Here is a 17,026-nt window from a genome sequence, read left to right as displayed (position 1 = left end):
ATATATATATATATATATATATATATATATATATACATATATATATAATTGTTGGGTCTATAACACACATAGATGTAATACGTATGACAATAATAGTATAACAAATAGAGCAGGGAATAAAACTACTAAGGAGTAAAGTTTTTATATCTTACTGGAACCAAATTAGTATAAATCTTTAATTCTGATATATTAAGATGTATATTATAAGGCATGGATCAGCTACTAAAAAATAACAGAAGAAAATGGAGTTAAAAATCAATAAGAAGGCCAGGTGCAGTGCCTCATGCTTATAATCCCAGGACTTCGGGAGGCTGAGGTGGGTGGATCACGAGGTCAGGAGTTTGAGACCAGCCTGACCAAATGGTGAAACCCCATCTCTACTAAAGATACAAAAATTAGCCAGGCATGGTGACTTGTGCCTGTGATCCCAGCTACTCAGGAGGCTGAGGCAGCAGAATCACTTGAACCTGGAAAGCAGAGGTTGCAGTGAGCCGAGATTGCACCACTGCACTCCAGCCTGGGCAGCAGAACATGACTCCATCTTAAAAAATAATTATAAGAAGAAGAAATTAAAATGTATGGCAGACAATATAAACTTCAAGGGAGGTAGTAAAGAAGTCACAGAAGAAGAAAGTACTCATGATATAAATAGAAAACAAAAAAGCAAAATGGTATTTGTCAATTTAACCATACCAATGACATTAAATGCAAATGGTTTAAATAATCAACGCAAGATAGAACAAATAAACAGAAAATCAACAGTGATATAAGATACCTGAACAACCCTATAGAACAACTAGACCAAAGATGTGTGTATGTATGTGTGTGTGTGTGTGTGTGTGTGTGTGTGTGTACATATATATATATGGAACATTAACAATGATACCATATGCTCAGCCATAAAACAAGATTAAATATATTTAAAAGAATATTTCATGCAAAATATATTCTCCAACCATAACAGAATTAAATTAGAAATCAGAAACAATTTTTGGAAGTTCATAAATATGTGGAAATTTTGCAATGAACTCCTAAATAACAAATAACTCAAAGAATAAATTACATGAAAAATTATAAAGTCCCCTGAGATGAATTAAAAAAAAAAAAAAAACACAACATACCAAAACATAGGTGATGCAGATAAAACACTGCTTGGAGAAAAGTTGTGCTTATAAACACCTTTATGAAAAAGAAGAAAAAGCCTGGTTTTCTGGCTCACACCTGTAATCCCAACACCTTGGGAGGCTGAGGCAGGCAGATCACATGAGGCCAGGAGTTTGAGACCAGCCTGGCCAACATGGTGAAACCCCATCTCCACCAAAACCAAAAATGCAAAAATTAGCTGGGTATGGTGGCCCATTCCTGTTATCCCAGCTACTTGGGAGGCTCAGGGATGATAATCTCCTGAACCTGGGAGGCGAAGGTTGCAGTGAGCCCAGATTACACCACTGCACTGCAACCTGGGTGACAGAGTGGGACTCTGTCTTAAAAAGAAAGAAAGGAAGAAGGAGAAAGAGAAGGAGGAGGAGGATGAGGAGGAGGAGGAGAAGGAGGGAGGAGGGAGGAAGAGGGAGGAGGATGGAGGAGGGAGGAGAAACAAGGAGGGAGAACAGAGAAAGGGGGAGGAAGGAGGGGGGGAGGAGGGAGGAAGGAGGAGGAGAAGAAAGAAAGGAAGGAGGAGTAAGAAGGGAAGGAGAAGGAGAAGAAGGAGAAAAATTTCAAATCACTATCAAAACTTTCCACTATGTAAAACTAGAAAAAGAAGGGCAATCTAAACTGAAAAGCAGAAGAAAGGACCAAATAAATATTGAGCAAAAAATAATGAAATAGAAAATAGAAAAACATTTTAAATAATCAATGCAACGAAAAGTTAGTTCTTTGAGAAAATCAATAAAATGAACAAACCTATAGCTCTACTGACCGAGAGTAAAAGAGAGAAGATTCAAATTGCTAAAACCAATAATAAGAGAGCATCACTACCAACCTTAAAGAAGTAAAAGGATGCATTTTAAGGGAATATTATGTATTACTGTATGCCAAAAAATTAGACAACCTAGATGAAATAGACAAATTCCTAGAAAGACACAAACTACTGAATCTAAGTCAATAATAAAAGGAAAGCTTGAATAGACTCATAATAAGGAAAGAGGTTAGTAATTTTAAATTCTATTAATTTAATTCTTCACAAAGAAGAATCCAGTCCCAAATGTTTTCACTGGTAAATTCTATCAAACACCTAAAGAATTAACAGAAACTTTCCCTTCACAAATGCCTCTCAAAAATATAAGAACAGGTGACACTTTCCAGCTCATTGTGAAGTCAGTATTACTCTAATACCAAAACCAAAGACATCATAATAAAGGAAAATTATATACCAGTATCTCTTATGCATATAAGCACAAAAATTCTCAACACAATACTAGCATACTAAATCCAGCAAGATATAAAAGTGAGTTTTATCTCAGAAATGCAGGTTGATTTAACATATGAAAACTAATTAATGCAAAAGCCATATTAATAAAATAAAGAACAAAAATCCCATAATCACTTTAATGGAGGTATAAAAAATAAAGATGCAAAGCTCCTCAACAGAATACTGGCAAAATTAACCAAGCAACATATAAAAGAAATTATACAGCATGACCAAGTAGGATTTATTGAAGAATGCAAGGTTGGTTCAACATATGAAAATCAATGTAATAAACCATATAACAGAAAACTGACAACTATTACATTATTATCTCAGTAGATGCAGAAAAAGCACTTGACAAAATCTAACATCTCTTCATGATATAAACACTTAAATAAACTAGGAATTGACAAAAGCTTCCTCAGCACAATAAAGGGCATCTATAAAAAACTACAGCTTACATCATATTCAGTGGTGAAAGACTGAATGTTTTTCTCCTATGATAAGAAAAAAGACAAAGACATCTACTGCCACACTGATAATCAGCTTTGTACTGGAGATTCTTGACAGGACAAACACTGAAGTGAAATAATAAAAAGCACTGAGATTGGAAGGAAAGAAGTTAAACTATTTCTATTTGTAGATGACAAGATCATGTATATAGATAATGTTGAGGGATCCATTAAAACATTATTATAACTAAAGTTTGCAAGGTTTCAGGATTTAAGACCAATACAAAAAACAAAAACTGATTGTATTTCTACATATTGGTGATGAACAATCCACAGGTGAAATTAAGAAAAAAAATTGCATTTAAAATGTTATTCAAAAGAATAAAATAAGAGTAAGTTTAACCAAGAAGGTAGAACACTTGTACACTGAAAATAACAACAATGTTGACAAAAATTAAAGAAGACATAAATAAATGGAATGATGTGCTGTGTTCATAAATCAGAATATTATTAAATGGCAATATTTCCCAAACTGATTTACAGAATCAATGCAATCTTTATAAAAAATCTCAGCTGAATTTGGGGCAGAAAGTAACAAGTTGATCTGAATATTTTTGTGGAAATACAAGGAACCTTGAGAAGTCAAAATAATCTTGAAAAACAACAAAGATGGAGCACTCACATTTTCCATTTTCAAAACTTACTACAAAGCTACAGTAATCAGGACTACATTGTACTGGCATACTGGTAGACATGTAGTTCAAAAGAACTATATGTCAGAGTCCAGAAATAAATGAATACTCTTATGGCCAACTGATTTTCAATCAGGGTGTCAAGACAATTCAATGGGGGGAAATCGTCTTTTCAACTAACCATTCAGTGAGAAGTAGACATCGACATGCAAAAAAACAATGTGTACGCTTACCTCACACCATACATAAAAATTACTGCCAAATGGCTCATAGATCTAAACGTAAGTGCTAAAACTATAAAGCTCTTAGAGGAAAACAGGAATAAGCCTGTCATTTTAGGTTAGGCAATAATTACTCAGATGTGACATCAAATGCCTCAAAAGAGAAGATATATAAGTTTGACTTCAACATTGTAAGATTTTAATTCAAAGACTCTCAAGAAACTGTAAAGATAATTAACAGACTAGGGAAAATATTTGTATATTGTCTATCTGACAAAGGATTGGTATGCAGAGCGTAAAAAGAATTCTTATAACTCAATAATAAAAAGACATCCCATTTAAAAACAGACAAAGGATCTGAACAAAACTTGTACAAAGAAGGCAAACTTACACAAAGAAGGCAAATGAATGGCTAATACATGCATGAAAAGATGCTCAACACTCTTAGTCACTAGAAAATTGTAAATCAAAACCATAGTGATGGCTCACTCCTGTAATCCCAGCCCTTTGGGAGGCCAAGGCAAGTGGAGGTCAGGAGTTGGAGACCAGCCTGGCCAACATAGTGAAAACCCATCTCTACTAAAAATACAAAAATTAGCTGGGTGTGGTGGTGCACACTTGCAATCTCAGCTACTCGGGAAGCAGAGGAAAGATAATTGTTTGAATCTCGGAGGCAGAGGTTGCAGTGAGCTGAGATCATGCCACTGTACTCCAGCCTGGGTGACAGAGCAAGACTCTGTCTCAAAAACAACAACAAAACCACAGTGAGTTCCTCTTCATACTCACTAGAATGACTATAATAAAATAGATAGATAATAAATAGTGTTGCAAAAAAGATAGATAATAACAAGTCTTGCAAGGTTGTGAAGAAATTGGAACCTTTATTCATTGCTGGTGGAAATGTAAAATGTAGCAGCCACTATGGAAAGGCTTGGCAGTTCCTCAAAATGCCAAACATAAAATTACCATTCAGCCCAGCAATTACATTCCTAGATTTCTACCTCAGGGAAATAAAAACATATGTCCATGGAAGACTCTGAGAAAATGGTAGTATAGAAAGCACCAGGAATCTCTTGCCCCACTGTTTCTGCTAGTGCAATTGCACTAGCAGAATCTGTCTGATGTAACTATTTTGAGACTTTGGAGTCAACTGAAGGCTTTCAACTTCCAGGGGAAAAATTGGAGGGTACATGTAGTTAATTTCTGTCAATTTCAGCTCTTAGTACAGTAGCATCCACCCAACTTTTCCTCCTCACTTCTCCAGTCCCATGGTAGGCACCTGTGCATGTGCTGCAGGAGCAGCTTGTAAGCAGCTTGCAGAAACCAGAGTGAATGAAAAGGACCCTGTCCTCCAAACACTGGGGATCTGTCCTCTGTTGCTGCTTTTGATAACAGAGGTGTAGACGAAGAGGAGGTGGCCATTGTTGTTGCACCTTTCCCCATTGTTGCAACATTCCCTCCAGCCCCAAGTGACTCCCTGCAGATTTAATGGGCTAGTATCCTTTTTTTCCCTCCACTTTTCTTGTTTCTCATTCTGGGAGCCAGATATCAAAGACTAGTCTACTCTAAAATAACTGCATATGAGGGGAAATTAGAAAGTCTCCATGCATGCCTGCAAAAAAGGCTGTCTCAGGAAAGATCTGGGAAAGCCTTAAGATTACACTTCAGACAGATTATCAGTGCTAAGTCTGCCTGTAACAATTAAAACAAACAAACAAACAAAACCCAAAAATCCAAACCAGAAAACCCTGGGAAAAGGAGAGAAACTAATTTCCAGAGTTATCATACTATTAGACTCAAATATCCAGTTTTCAACAACAAAAAAATCACAAGGCATATAAAGGAAGAGGGACTATGGACCATCAAAGGAAAAAACTAACAGAAACACTCTCCAGAAGAGACCTGATGATGGGTCTGCTAGACAAAGACTAAAACAACTATCTTAAAGATGTTCACCAAACTAAAGGAAGATGTGGAGAAAATCAAGAAAATGATGTCTGAACAAAACTGAAATATCACTAAAGAGATTTTAAAATCTTAAAAGAAACCAAAAAGAAATCTGGGAAATGAAAAGAATAATAACTGAAATGAAAAATTCACTAGAGGCATTCAAAGGCAGATTTGAGCAGACAGAAGAATCTGCAAACTTGAAGATGTTACAATGGAAATTATCAAGTCCAAGAAACAGGAAAAAAAAGATTTGAAGAAAAGTGAACAGAAAATAAGGGATCTGTGAGACACCATGAAGTGGACCAACATACACATTGTGAGAGTTCCAGAAGGAGAAGAGAGAAAGAAATGGGAAGGGAGAATATTTGAGAGAATAATGCCTGTAAACTTTCCAAATTTGATGAAATATACATTATATATTTATACATTATATATTTATACATTTATATGTTTATAGATACATATATCTATATATACATTTATATATTTAGTCATTTATGTGTTTATACATATACACACATATGTTTACATGTGTGTATGTATAAAACATTCATTTAGCTCAATGAAATCCAAATAGGGTGAACTTAGACCCACACCAAGACACATTATAATCAAACTGTTGAGAGTCAAAGAGAGAGAATCTTAAAAGCAGCAAGAGAGATGTAACTTGTGACATACAACAGATCTGCAATAAGATTATCAGTAGATTTTTTTATCAGAAACTTTGGAAGCCAGGAGGTAGGAGGCTGATATGTTCAAAGTGTGAAAAGAAAAAAATGTCAAGCATGAGTCCTATATCTGGCAAAAGTATACTTAAAAAATGAGGGAGAAATTAAGACATTCCCAAATAAATAAAAGCTGAGGGAATCTGTTACTACTAGACCTGTCCTGCAAGAAATGCTAAAGAGAGTCCTGCAGGTTGAAATGAAAGGATGCTAGATATTAATTTGAAGGCATATAAAGAAATAAAGATCTCAATAAGGGTAAATATATGGGAATTATAAAAGCTAGTATTATTGTAAAAATGGTTTGTAACTCCATTGTTTTGTATTTTACATGATTTAAGAGACTAGCACTTTTTTTAAAAAAAGGTACAGGCTTTTAAAACCAATCTTATGATCATTCAACTTATGATTTTTCAACTTTACAATGGTACAAAAGTAATACCCAGTCAATAGAAACCATCCATCTCTTGCAATGCTGGGCAGTGGTACTAAGCCATAGTCTCCAGTCAGCCGTGCATTTTCAACTCAACGATATTTTCAGCTTATGATGGGTTTACCAGGACATAACCCCATTGTAAGTCGGGGAGCATTTGGAATTATTAGTCTCAAAACTAGATTCCACCTATATGAGGTACTTAGAACAGTCCACATCACAGTGTCAGAAAGTAAAGGTGGCTGCTAGGGGCTGAGGGAGAAGGGATTAGGAAGTTATTTTTTAATGGGTTAGTGTTTCAGTTTTGCAAGATGAGAAGAGTTCGGGTGGATAATGATGATGATTGCATAACAATCTGAATGTACTTAATACCACTGAACTATACACTTAAAATGGTTAAGACAGTAAATTTTATGTGTATTTTAGCACAAATTTATAGTAAATTTTATGTGTATAATTCCCGTATATTTACGCTTATTGAGATCTTTATTTCTTTATATGCCTTCAAATTAATACCTAGTGTCCTTTCATTTCAACCTGCAGGACTGTCTTTAGCATTTCTTGCAGGACAGGTCTAGTAGTAACAGATTCCCTCAGCTTTTATTTCAACAAAAAAATGAAAAAAGAAAAGCACAAAAAAAATCTATACACCAATGTTCATAGCAGCATTATTTATATAATAGTCAAAAAGTAGAAATAACCCAAATACCCATCCCTGGATAGATAGAATTAAAAACATGTGAAATACATGTAATAAAATATTATTCATCAAGAAAAAGGAATAAAGTAATGATATATGCTATAATCTGGATGAATCTTGAATACATTATCCTAAGTGAAAGAAGGAGGTTGCAAAAGGCCACATACTGTGACTCCACTTATGTGAATGTTCAGAATAGTCAATGCCACAGAGACACAGAATAGATTTGTGGCTGCACAGAGTTAGGGAGAGGGATGCTGGTGAAGGGCAGGTAGAATGGGAGGGGCTGCTAATGTGCACAAGGTTTCTTTCTGAAGAGATGGCAGTGTTCTAAAATTAGATTGTGTTCCTTGGTGCACAACTCTTTAACAAAAACCCATTGATTGTGAATTTTTTTTTTTTTTTTTTTTTGAGACTGAGTTTTGCTCTTGTTACCCAGGCTGGAGTGCAATGGCGCGATCTCGACTCACTGCAACCTCCGCCTCCTGGGTTCAGGCAATTCTCCTGCCTCAGCCTCCTGAGTAGCTGGGATTACAGGCACGCGCCACCATGCCCAGCTGATTTTCTGTATTTTTAGTAGAGACGGGGTTTCACCATGTTGACCAGGATGGTCTCAATCTCTTGACCTCGTGATCCACCCACCTCGGCCTCCCAAAGGCATTTTTTTTAAAAAATGGATTCTCGCTCTGTCACCCAGGCTGGAGTGCAGTGGTGTGACCTTAGCTCACTGCAACCTCCGTCTCCCAGGTTCTAGCAAGTCTCCGGCCTCAGCCTCTGGAGCATCTGGGACTACAGGCCCTGCCACCAAACCCAGCTAATTTTTGTATTTTTAGCAGAGATGGAGTTTTGCCACGTAGGCCAGGCTGCTTTTGAATTCCTGACTTCAGGTGATCTCCTGTGATTATAGGCATGAGCCACCTCACCTGGCCAGATTATACACATTAAACAGGTAAACTTTATGATATGTAAATGATAAGTCAACAAAGCTGCTGAAAAGGATGAAATAAAGACATTTTCAGAAAAGAAAAGCTGATACAATTTGCTTCCAGCAAACTCACACTGAAACAACTATTACAGGAAGAGGGATGCAATCTCGTGGAGAAGTCTGGAGATGGGGGCAGGAATAGAGACAGCACAAATGTGGGTAGATACAAACATCAACAAGAGGAGGAGATGGGTTGGACTCCAACCCAAGCCCCGTGCACACCGGCAGAACGCGTGCCTCAGTCCTGCTCTCCCTCCACCAACTGCACTCCATTTCCTTCCAGCCCAGGGCCTTTGCAGATGTTGTTCCCTCTGCTTGAACTTGATGTTCCCTGCCTTCACACTCCACTTTGGTCTTACTCCTACTCATCCTTCAGATGTCAGCTTTCTTTCTGCTTCCCCAGGAAGATCAATCTGTCCCTTCAAAATGTGTCAAGACCTCCCGTGACATATTGTGGGAGCCCCTGTATTTTTTGTTGACAAAACTTACCCATTTTATACATATACATGTGTGTGTGATTCTCTGATCCATTTCCCCTTTACAGATTCATGCCTGGTTACATTCCCTATACATTTAGTCAATTTTTCCTTTTCCTGGGGAAAAAGATGAAAATAAATTATGACTTAACTATTGTTCTCTAGTGAGTCACGCCAAGATCTGCCTGTACCTTTTTTTAGAAAAATAAGTTTCACATTACTGAAGCAAATGGAATGTGAAATGCTTGCAAAGTTCCTGTGAGAAATCTCTGTTAAAAAATTGTGCCAGCTTGCTGCTTAATGATATTATTTTTCTCAAAAGCAGAGGGACTTGACAGCTGTACCCACCCCATAGACACAGGGCATCAAGACTGGACCTCACTCACTGCAGCTAACTCTTCCTCTCTGAAGGTGTCAGAGGACTTCCTGCTCTTTTTTTGAGATAGAGTTTCTCTCTTGCTGCCCAGGCTGGAGTGTAATAGTATGACCTCAGCTCACCTCAACCTCCGCCTCGTGGGTTCAAGTAATTCTCCTGCCTCAGCCTCCCAAGTAGCTGGGATTACAGGTAACTGCCACTGACCTCAGGTGATCCACCAGCCTCAGCCTCTCCTCCCACCTCCTGCCCTTTGAAGCTGTCACCTACTTGTGTGCAAAACTTTCTCTGTCCACCTGTCAGAAAGGACAGCGAGGACAAAGAAACAGATCTACTCTGACATATGAGAGAAAAGCAAGCAAAGAATTCTCATAATCAAAGGGCAGAAACCAGAGGGTATTCAGATGCTAAGTGACAGAGCTCTAAGTAAAGCAAGAAGGGCAAGTAAAGGAACTTGGCTGGTCAGATTTGAAGTCTCTTATCATCCTGTAGTTAATGTTTATCTGCTTTTTAAAAGCTAAAGTAAGGCTTGGCCTAGAGAAAGCCCCTTTCTTGCTAAGTAGGTAAAACCAGAAGACTAACTCCATGAGGAGAGATAACATGTCACCAGCATGGAACGGCTATATGGCAGTGCTCAATAAATACTGTTAAATGAATGAATGAGCAAATGACCCAGAGGCACTTATCAGTAACACCTGCTAAATCCTGCTAGATGAAGGAATCACTTCCTTTTTTTTTTTTTTTTTTGACAGAGTTTCACTCTCGTTGCCCAGGCTAGAGTGTGATGGTGCGATCTCGGCTCACTGCAACCTCCTCCTCCTCCTGGGTTCAAGTGATTCTGCTGCCTCAGCTCCCATGTATCTGGGATTACAGGCATGCACCACTATGTCTGGATAATTTTTTTTTTTTTTTTTTTTTTTTTTTTTTTTTTATTAGACTGGTTTTTACCATGTTGGCCAGGCTGGTCTCAAACTCCTGACCTCAGGTGATCCCCTGCTTCGGCCTCCCAAAGTGCCGGGATTGCAGGTGTGAGCCACCGTGCCTGGCAGAAAGAATCACTTCTTAGTGATCAACCAGCACATTAATAATGCCTCAAGGACAGACTTCCTCCAAAATCTATGACTCAGCTAGACATTGTCACATTTCTTTAGCCTGAGTTCTTCTTGCCTAGTGTCTTTCTTTAAACATCACCTATCCTATAGCCACACAGAGCTGAAGTCTGCTGGGCTTTGCAGACCCCTCGGTTTAGGAGTAAAGGAATATAGAAGCAGAGGAGGTCCCTGCTTAGAGGTCTGGTTTACTTCCCCACGCTTCCCCTTGGCCATGGGCAGGGCAGGGACAGTGAGGGCATCTGGAGAGAATGGCGGGCCACAACCTGCTGGGCTGCGTCTTTGCAAGGAAATACTATAGCTTCATTCCAACACTCAGTCAGCCATGAGATAAACAGCATAGCTTATAAGCATATAAATAGTATCTTATGTAAACTACATTGTTTTTTAGAAACTACCTACATAACAGTTGATTTAGTGGTATTCAGAGTCCCTATAAATGGACAAATTAAGTAACTTAGCTAGGCATGCATACAGCTATACAACACAGTGTAAGCTCATATATATTCACACACGGGCCTATGTTCACATGAGTCACCTAAGCCTGCACGAACACTGAATACAAGCCATGTCTTAGACTGCAATGCATGACAGCTTTCATAAGAGCAACCTGTTTTCATGCATCCAGAGCTGAATGTTTTCATATGAGATTTGAAAAACATTAGTTAGACATTTTCAGGTTATTAGAGTAAAAAAAACTATCAGAGAGTTTTACAAAACCATATTTCAGAAATAGCTAAGCATCAGAATTCATAACCTTATTTTAGAAATTCTATTTGCATAATTCTTGAGAAGATACAATATAAATTCATTCTAACACTGGGGAGTGTCTTGCAAAGAGGCCATCTAACTTGGCAACGTTTAGTCTCTGAGTGAGAGCTATAACTTGTGCTGACTGCAGCACACATATGTGACAAACAGAACACCGAAGCCCTGGGCACAGTTTTACAAGGGCTGGGTTATTTTTAACTTCAGGAGTTTAATGAGGTAATATACTCCATTTTTTTCTATGCATATATCCCCCAAATAATGCTTAATTTACCTGGAATGCTACAGTTATGACTGACATTTCTGCAGCATAGCAGATGCGGAGCTGAGTTTGTTTTTGTTTTTGTTTTTTCAGTAGGAAATAATGCTCAAAAGCCTATTACCAAGACATAACATCACCACTCTATCGTGGCCCATACAAAATGGGGTGGAATCAGGCACTGAGGTTTCATTATTAATAAAAAGATTTTTACGAAACAGTAACAATGATGACTATTTACATGCACAGGGCTTTACCCAGTACAGGTCCTGTCTTCACAAGGAATCCCTGAGTTGTTGGGTTACTACTCCTTTGTAACAAAGTTCAACCATTGTGGAAGACAATGTGGTGATTCCTCAAGGATCTAGAACTAGAGATACCTTTTGACCCAGCAATACCATTACCGGGTATATACCCCAAAATTATAAAATATTCATTTATAAAGACACATGTACACATATGTTTATTGCAGCACTGTTTACAATAGTAAAGATTTGAAATCAACCCAAGTGTCCATCAATGATAGACTGGATAAAGAAAAAGTGTTACATATACACCATGGAATACTATACAGCCATAAAAAGGATGAGTTCATGTCCTTTGCAGGGACATGGATGAAGCTGGAAACCATCACTCTCAGCAAACTGACACAAGAACAGAAAACTAAACACCGCATGTTTTTACTCCCGTGGGTGCTGAACAATGAGAACATATGGACACAGGGAGGGAAGCATCACACACCAGGGCCTGTCGGGGGTGGGGGAGCTAGGGGAGGGATGGCGGGGGTGGGGGAATTGGGGAGGGCTAACATTAGGAGAAATACCTAATGTAGATGATGGGGGGGATGGACGCCGCAAGCCACCATGGCATATGTATACCTATGTAACGAACCTGCACTTTCTGCAAATGTACCCCAGAACTTAAAGTATAGTTTAAAAAAATATCTTCAAAGGGTTTTTAATCTCTCAGAGAAAGCATTTTTTAGAAACAAAAAATGAAATCAAAATCAGGCTGTTAGAAAAAAAAAGAAAGTGAGGCTTTGAGGATGGACTGTGTGCCCCAACTCCCCAAGCACCCGTAACCCCTGCTGCCAGGCAGTGGGTGGGCTTTCCAAAGAAGCAACATCCATTTCCCAAGACTGTCCACCCAGCTCAAGTGATGCACAGATTTAACAATCACCTGTACAGACAGAAACTGCCCTACTGGGAATTTTCCATGTGAAACACAAATCTGTTTATTTATGCTAAGCAAATGAACTTTAATCAAGCCATAGCTCTACTTCCCTCTCCACCACTGTGCACAGAGTCAAAATGCACTGAGCCAAACACCTTCCAGGCATAAGGTCACCGACAGCAGGACAAGATGACTCTGGGCAGGGCCCCTGGCTTTTGCTGTGCAGGAGCTCAGGCAGAGCGTCTCCCAAGGCTGTGGCTATCAGGTGAGCACAAGTCCTTTGGTGCTGAGCTTTAGGTAGTGGCATAATTATGACATCCATAAACTTTGACCTCGGCTGCCTTCTCTCCACTCAAAGCAGCCCTTTGCCTGCTTCCATGGTGAGTGCAATCAACAACGTTATGGAGATCCCAACTGCAAGCATGGGATGGTAAGAATGACACACTCTGCTCACCCAGCCCTCCTCCTCTTTCCCTCTCCCTTTCTTTTTATGAATATGTGTGTGTCATGAAGGAAACAAAGAAAATCCTTATTTTGCTCCAGAATTTACACAACTCAAGGAGATAAAAACTCTGTAAGGAAGGTCATAAACATTCTAGAACATAAGGTAACAGACACTGCAAGTTATCCGTAGGCCTCAGGGGATGGTGGCCATCCATGCCCTGGTAGTCACGGCCTGGCCTCCCCTCCCTCGAGTCTCTCCCCCACCACCTCTTGGCTCTCAGAGGGCCCACCTGGGGTCAGGCCTGATGCACTGGTAAAAGGCAGCCATCCTCCTGAGCGTGCTGTGAGCCTCCGGCTCTCTCATCCTCCTGGAAGCTAGCAGCAAGGAGAAGAGTGGGCCTCCCTGTTGTCTGAGTGGCCTAGGGCCCACAGGTTGCTGATCACCACTGGTTGCTGATCGCGAGCTCTTGTCCCCATCTCCCACAGAAGCACCCATGGGCCAAAAGGAAGTGGGGCTTCTGCCAAGCCCAGCCCTCTTTTGCCCTGTGAGCTCCTTGGGCGGGCATACAGGCACACGGCAGAAGAGGCAGTCCAAGAAACGCATGCACTTCCGCCTTCTGCTCCAATCCCTGAAGGCCAGGATGGGGGTGGCCTGGCTCTGCAGGGAGTTGGACTTGCCTCCCTGTGATTGGCGTCCCTACCGAGTTGCTGGGGCTTTGTTGATTGCGCTCACCATGGAAGCAGGCAAAGGGCTATGGCAGGTGAGGCTGCATTCCCCATCTGAGGAAGGGCAGGGCCCAGGAAGAAAGAAGAATGCTGAGAAAATCCAAAACAGCTTCTGAGCCAGACACACCCAGACCCAGGGCTCACCTCTATCATTCCAGCACCAAAACTACACGGCCCCTCCTGCCTCACCTTGATGTCCACTTACTATCTCAATGTGAGGGACCCTGTGGGAGGCATATTCATCTCTGCCCTGCACATTTGCTCCCCAGTTTGAGTTTTCTTTTTACTTTTCCTTAAGGGCCCATCGTATTACCTTGGGTCCTTGATATGTTTTGTGACCTGCTTTCCTGGGGGGACCTGCTTGCCCCACTCATTGTGGCACTGATGGGATTTCCAGCCCTCCCCGCTGGAGCCCACACCTGGCAGGTGCAGGGGCCACACCCTCCCAAAAGAAATCACCTACTGAACCTGCCCAGCTGGCTCCCCAGCCGCCCCACATGACAAAGCCACTTGCCCTGGTGGCTCCTCTCTGATTACCTGCAGCTGCCACTTCAAAATAATAGACTCCTGCAACCAACATCACAATGCCACCTGACTCAAGGTCCTCCCAAGTCTGATGGCTGCCAACTGCAACTGGTACAGTCAGCAGTTTCCAGGCAATATCTGGAGTGTTGACAGAGGGCTCCGGGTGGCAGGTGTGATTTTACATTGCTAAAACTCAGGAACAGGCAGCAGCAAGGGAGACTTCTGAAGGTGCTTCCGAAAAAGTCCTAGCTTGCTTTTCTGTTTTCCAAAATGCAACTGTATACAGAATTCTACTCAAACGGCCTACAATTTAAATAATAAAGCACAAGAAATACATTTAATATGACAGAAGAAAGTAGTGAGTTCAGAGGAGAGCTTGGATGATAATCCCCGAGTGTTGGCCAGGTGCAGTGGCTCACACCTGTAAACCCAGCATTTTGGGAGGCCGAGGAGGGTGGATCACCTGAGGTCAGGAGTTCAAGACCAGACTGGCCAACATAGTGAAACCCTGTCTCTATTAAAAATACAAAAAATTAACTGGGTGTGGTGGTGGGTGCCTGTAATCCCAACTACTCAGGAGGCTGAGGCAGGAGAATCGCTTGAACCCGGGAGATGGAGGAAGCAGTGAGCCGAGATCTCACCATTGCACTCCAGCCTGGGCAACAAGAGTGAAACTCCATCTCAAAAAAAAAAAAAAAAACCACCAAGTGTGCTGAAGGTAGTTTATATACATTTGCCCTTTATGCAATTAGAGTTTGCAGCCCACTGTGTTCCTGCCAACAACTTGACCTTCTCCCAGGGAGAGGGCCAACTACCTGGTGGAGAGTCCCCTGTCTCCTAGGGGGTGGTGCAGGGGCCCATGCAGCAGAATGGATTATTGAAGGGACAGGGACTGGGCCCCAGGACTGAGGTCTCTAAGGACTGTCCTAGCCAGCAGCGCTCTCTGCCCAGTAGCACGAGCTGGCCAAATCCCACAGGGCCCACACTGGCAATTCCACCCCACTCGGTGGGCTGCGCATGTAGCCTGCCTCTGCTGCTGGCTTTCTCCTGTGACCTGCCCTCTGTCAGCAGCCGGGTGCCCTCAGGAGCCTCTTCAGAACTCTGTCCCCGTGGAAGGCCAGCACGCAGGACATGCCCAGCACAGAGTGGCCCAATGTTCCAACGAGATACCACTCCACAGTGAGACAAACCTCCCGAGGGCAGGCAGTGTCACATCGTGTGAATTCGCAGGGACCGAGAGATGCGCTGAAGAGCAGGGGTAGCAAGACACCTGCAGGCCTTGACGCCTCTCACTGGCCCTCCACCACCTCCCAGCATGCTCTCCACAGCACGGTGCACACATGTTAACTTTCTGCTCAAATTTAAGGAGCGGAAAATCTCAGGAGTTTTCTTTCTTTGCCCTCCTTTGCTGTGGCCAAGCCATACATTCCCTGAGATATCAGAGAACCAAATGAAAAGGTCAATAACACCCATATGCATTTATTAAAATATCTTGTGCAAGAACATCTAAGGACTTTGTGGCAGGACCTCCTTAGGCCCTGAGCTCATTTCATTCAAAGGAAAGGAAATGAATATTTATTAAGCACATCCCAGGTCTCATTTAAAGCTCACAACCAGCTATGAGTTAAATGGTCCATCTTTTTTTTTTTTTTTTTTTTGCAGGTGGGGAAATAGAGGCTCTGAGCAGCTGAGCCACCAGTCTGAGATGACTGTGGCAGTAAGTGGAAGATCCGACCCTGAAATCAAGGCCTGTGCCCCTGCAAGTGTGAGCTCTTCCCTGTGATGGCAGCTGCCTCCCAAGAAACCCTGGCCAAGAGTTTGTGACCAAGCAAGCTACATCCATTCTGGGCTAGAATCCGGCAGCATGTATCAAAATCTGCTGCTCTAGCAATTTCACTTCTGGGGAATTTGTCCTAAGGAGATAATCCAGCTGTCTTGTAACAGTTTCCTGGAAACATTCTAAAGGCTCACCAGTAGGTGACATAGGCAGGAGACCAGACATAGCATCAGGACACAGCCATATGAGGGACGTTATCCAGTCACTAGAAATCATGATACAAGAAAATATTTAGTGACATGGGACAATACCCACCATACATTGCAATGTGGGAAAAATCAGCTATGACAGACTTCTAAGAGTATGCAATAGCAAAGTCAGAGAATTAGCCTGGGTGTCCATCAATGGATGACTGGATAAAGAAAATATGGTACATGTACACCATGGAATACTACACAGCCGTAAAAAAAAAGAATGAAATCATGTCCTTCTCAGATGGAGCTGGGGCATTCCCCTAAGTGAAACAACTCAGAATCAGAAAATCAAATACCAGGTCCAACGCGGTGGCTCATGTCTGTAATCCCAGCACTTTGGGAGGCCAAGATGGGCAGATCACTTGAGGTCAAGAGTTCAAGACCAGCCTGGCCAACATGGTGAAACCCCGACTCTACTAAAAATACAAAAATTAGCCAGGCATGGTGGTGCATGCCTATAATCCCAGCTACTAGGGAGGCTGAGGCAAGAGAATTGCTTGAATCTGGGAGGTGGAGGTTGCCGTGAGCCGAGATTGCACCACTTGCACTCCAGTCTGGGTGAAAGAGTGAAAAC

The 17,026-nt window shown here is 41.3% G+C and overlaps 1 protein-coding gene across 4 annotated transcripts in view; it reads right to left on the bottom strand.

The window, feature by feature from the left end:
- CRACDL (CRACD like) overlaps positions 1–17,026 on the bottom strand; it is a 146,982-nt gene that overhangs the window by 62,410 nt on the left and 67,546 nt on the right. For 3 of the 4 annotated variants that reach the window (XM_017524039.2, XM_017524040.2, XM_037736928.1), the window contains exon 1: positions 13,461–13,746. The exons of the other annotated variant lie outside the window; for it this stretch is intronic. In XM_017524039.2, the coding sequence (XP_017379528.2) occupies positions 13,461–13,666 (206 nt within the window). In that variant the 5' untranslated portion in view covers positions 13,667–13,746. Of the gene's footprint in view, positions 1–13,460; positions 13,747–17,026 lie in introns of those variants that run through there. 4 annotated transcript variants of the gene reach the window in all.

Source organism: Cebus imitator, unplaced genomic scaffold, assembly GCF_001604975.1.
Source record: "Cebus imitator isolate Cc_AM_T3 unplaced genomic scaffold, Cebus_imitator-1.0 Scaffold31, whole genome shotgun sequence".
Classification (NCBI taxonomy): Eukaryota; Metazoa; Chordata; class Mammalia; order Primates; family Cebidae; genus Cebus; species Cebus imitator.
Note: the sequence above shows the minus strand (reverse complement) of the source record. Positions and strands in the feature narration are given on the sequence as shown.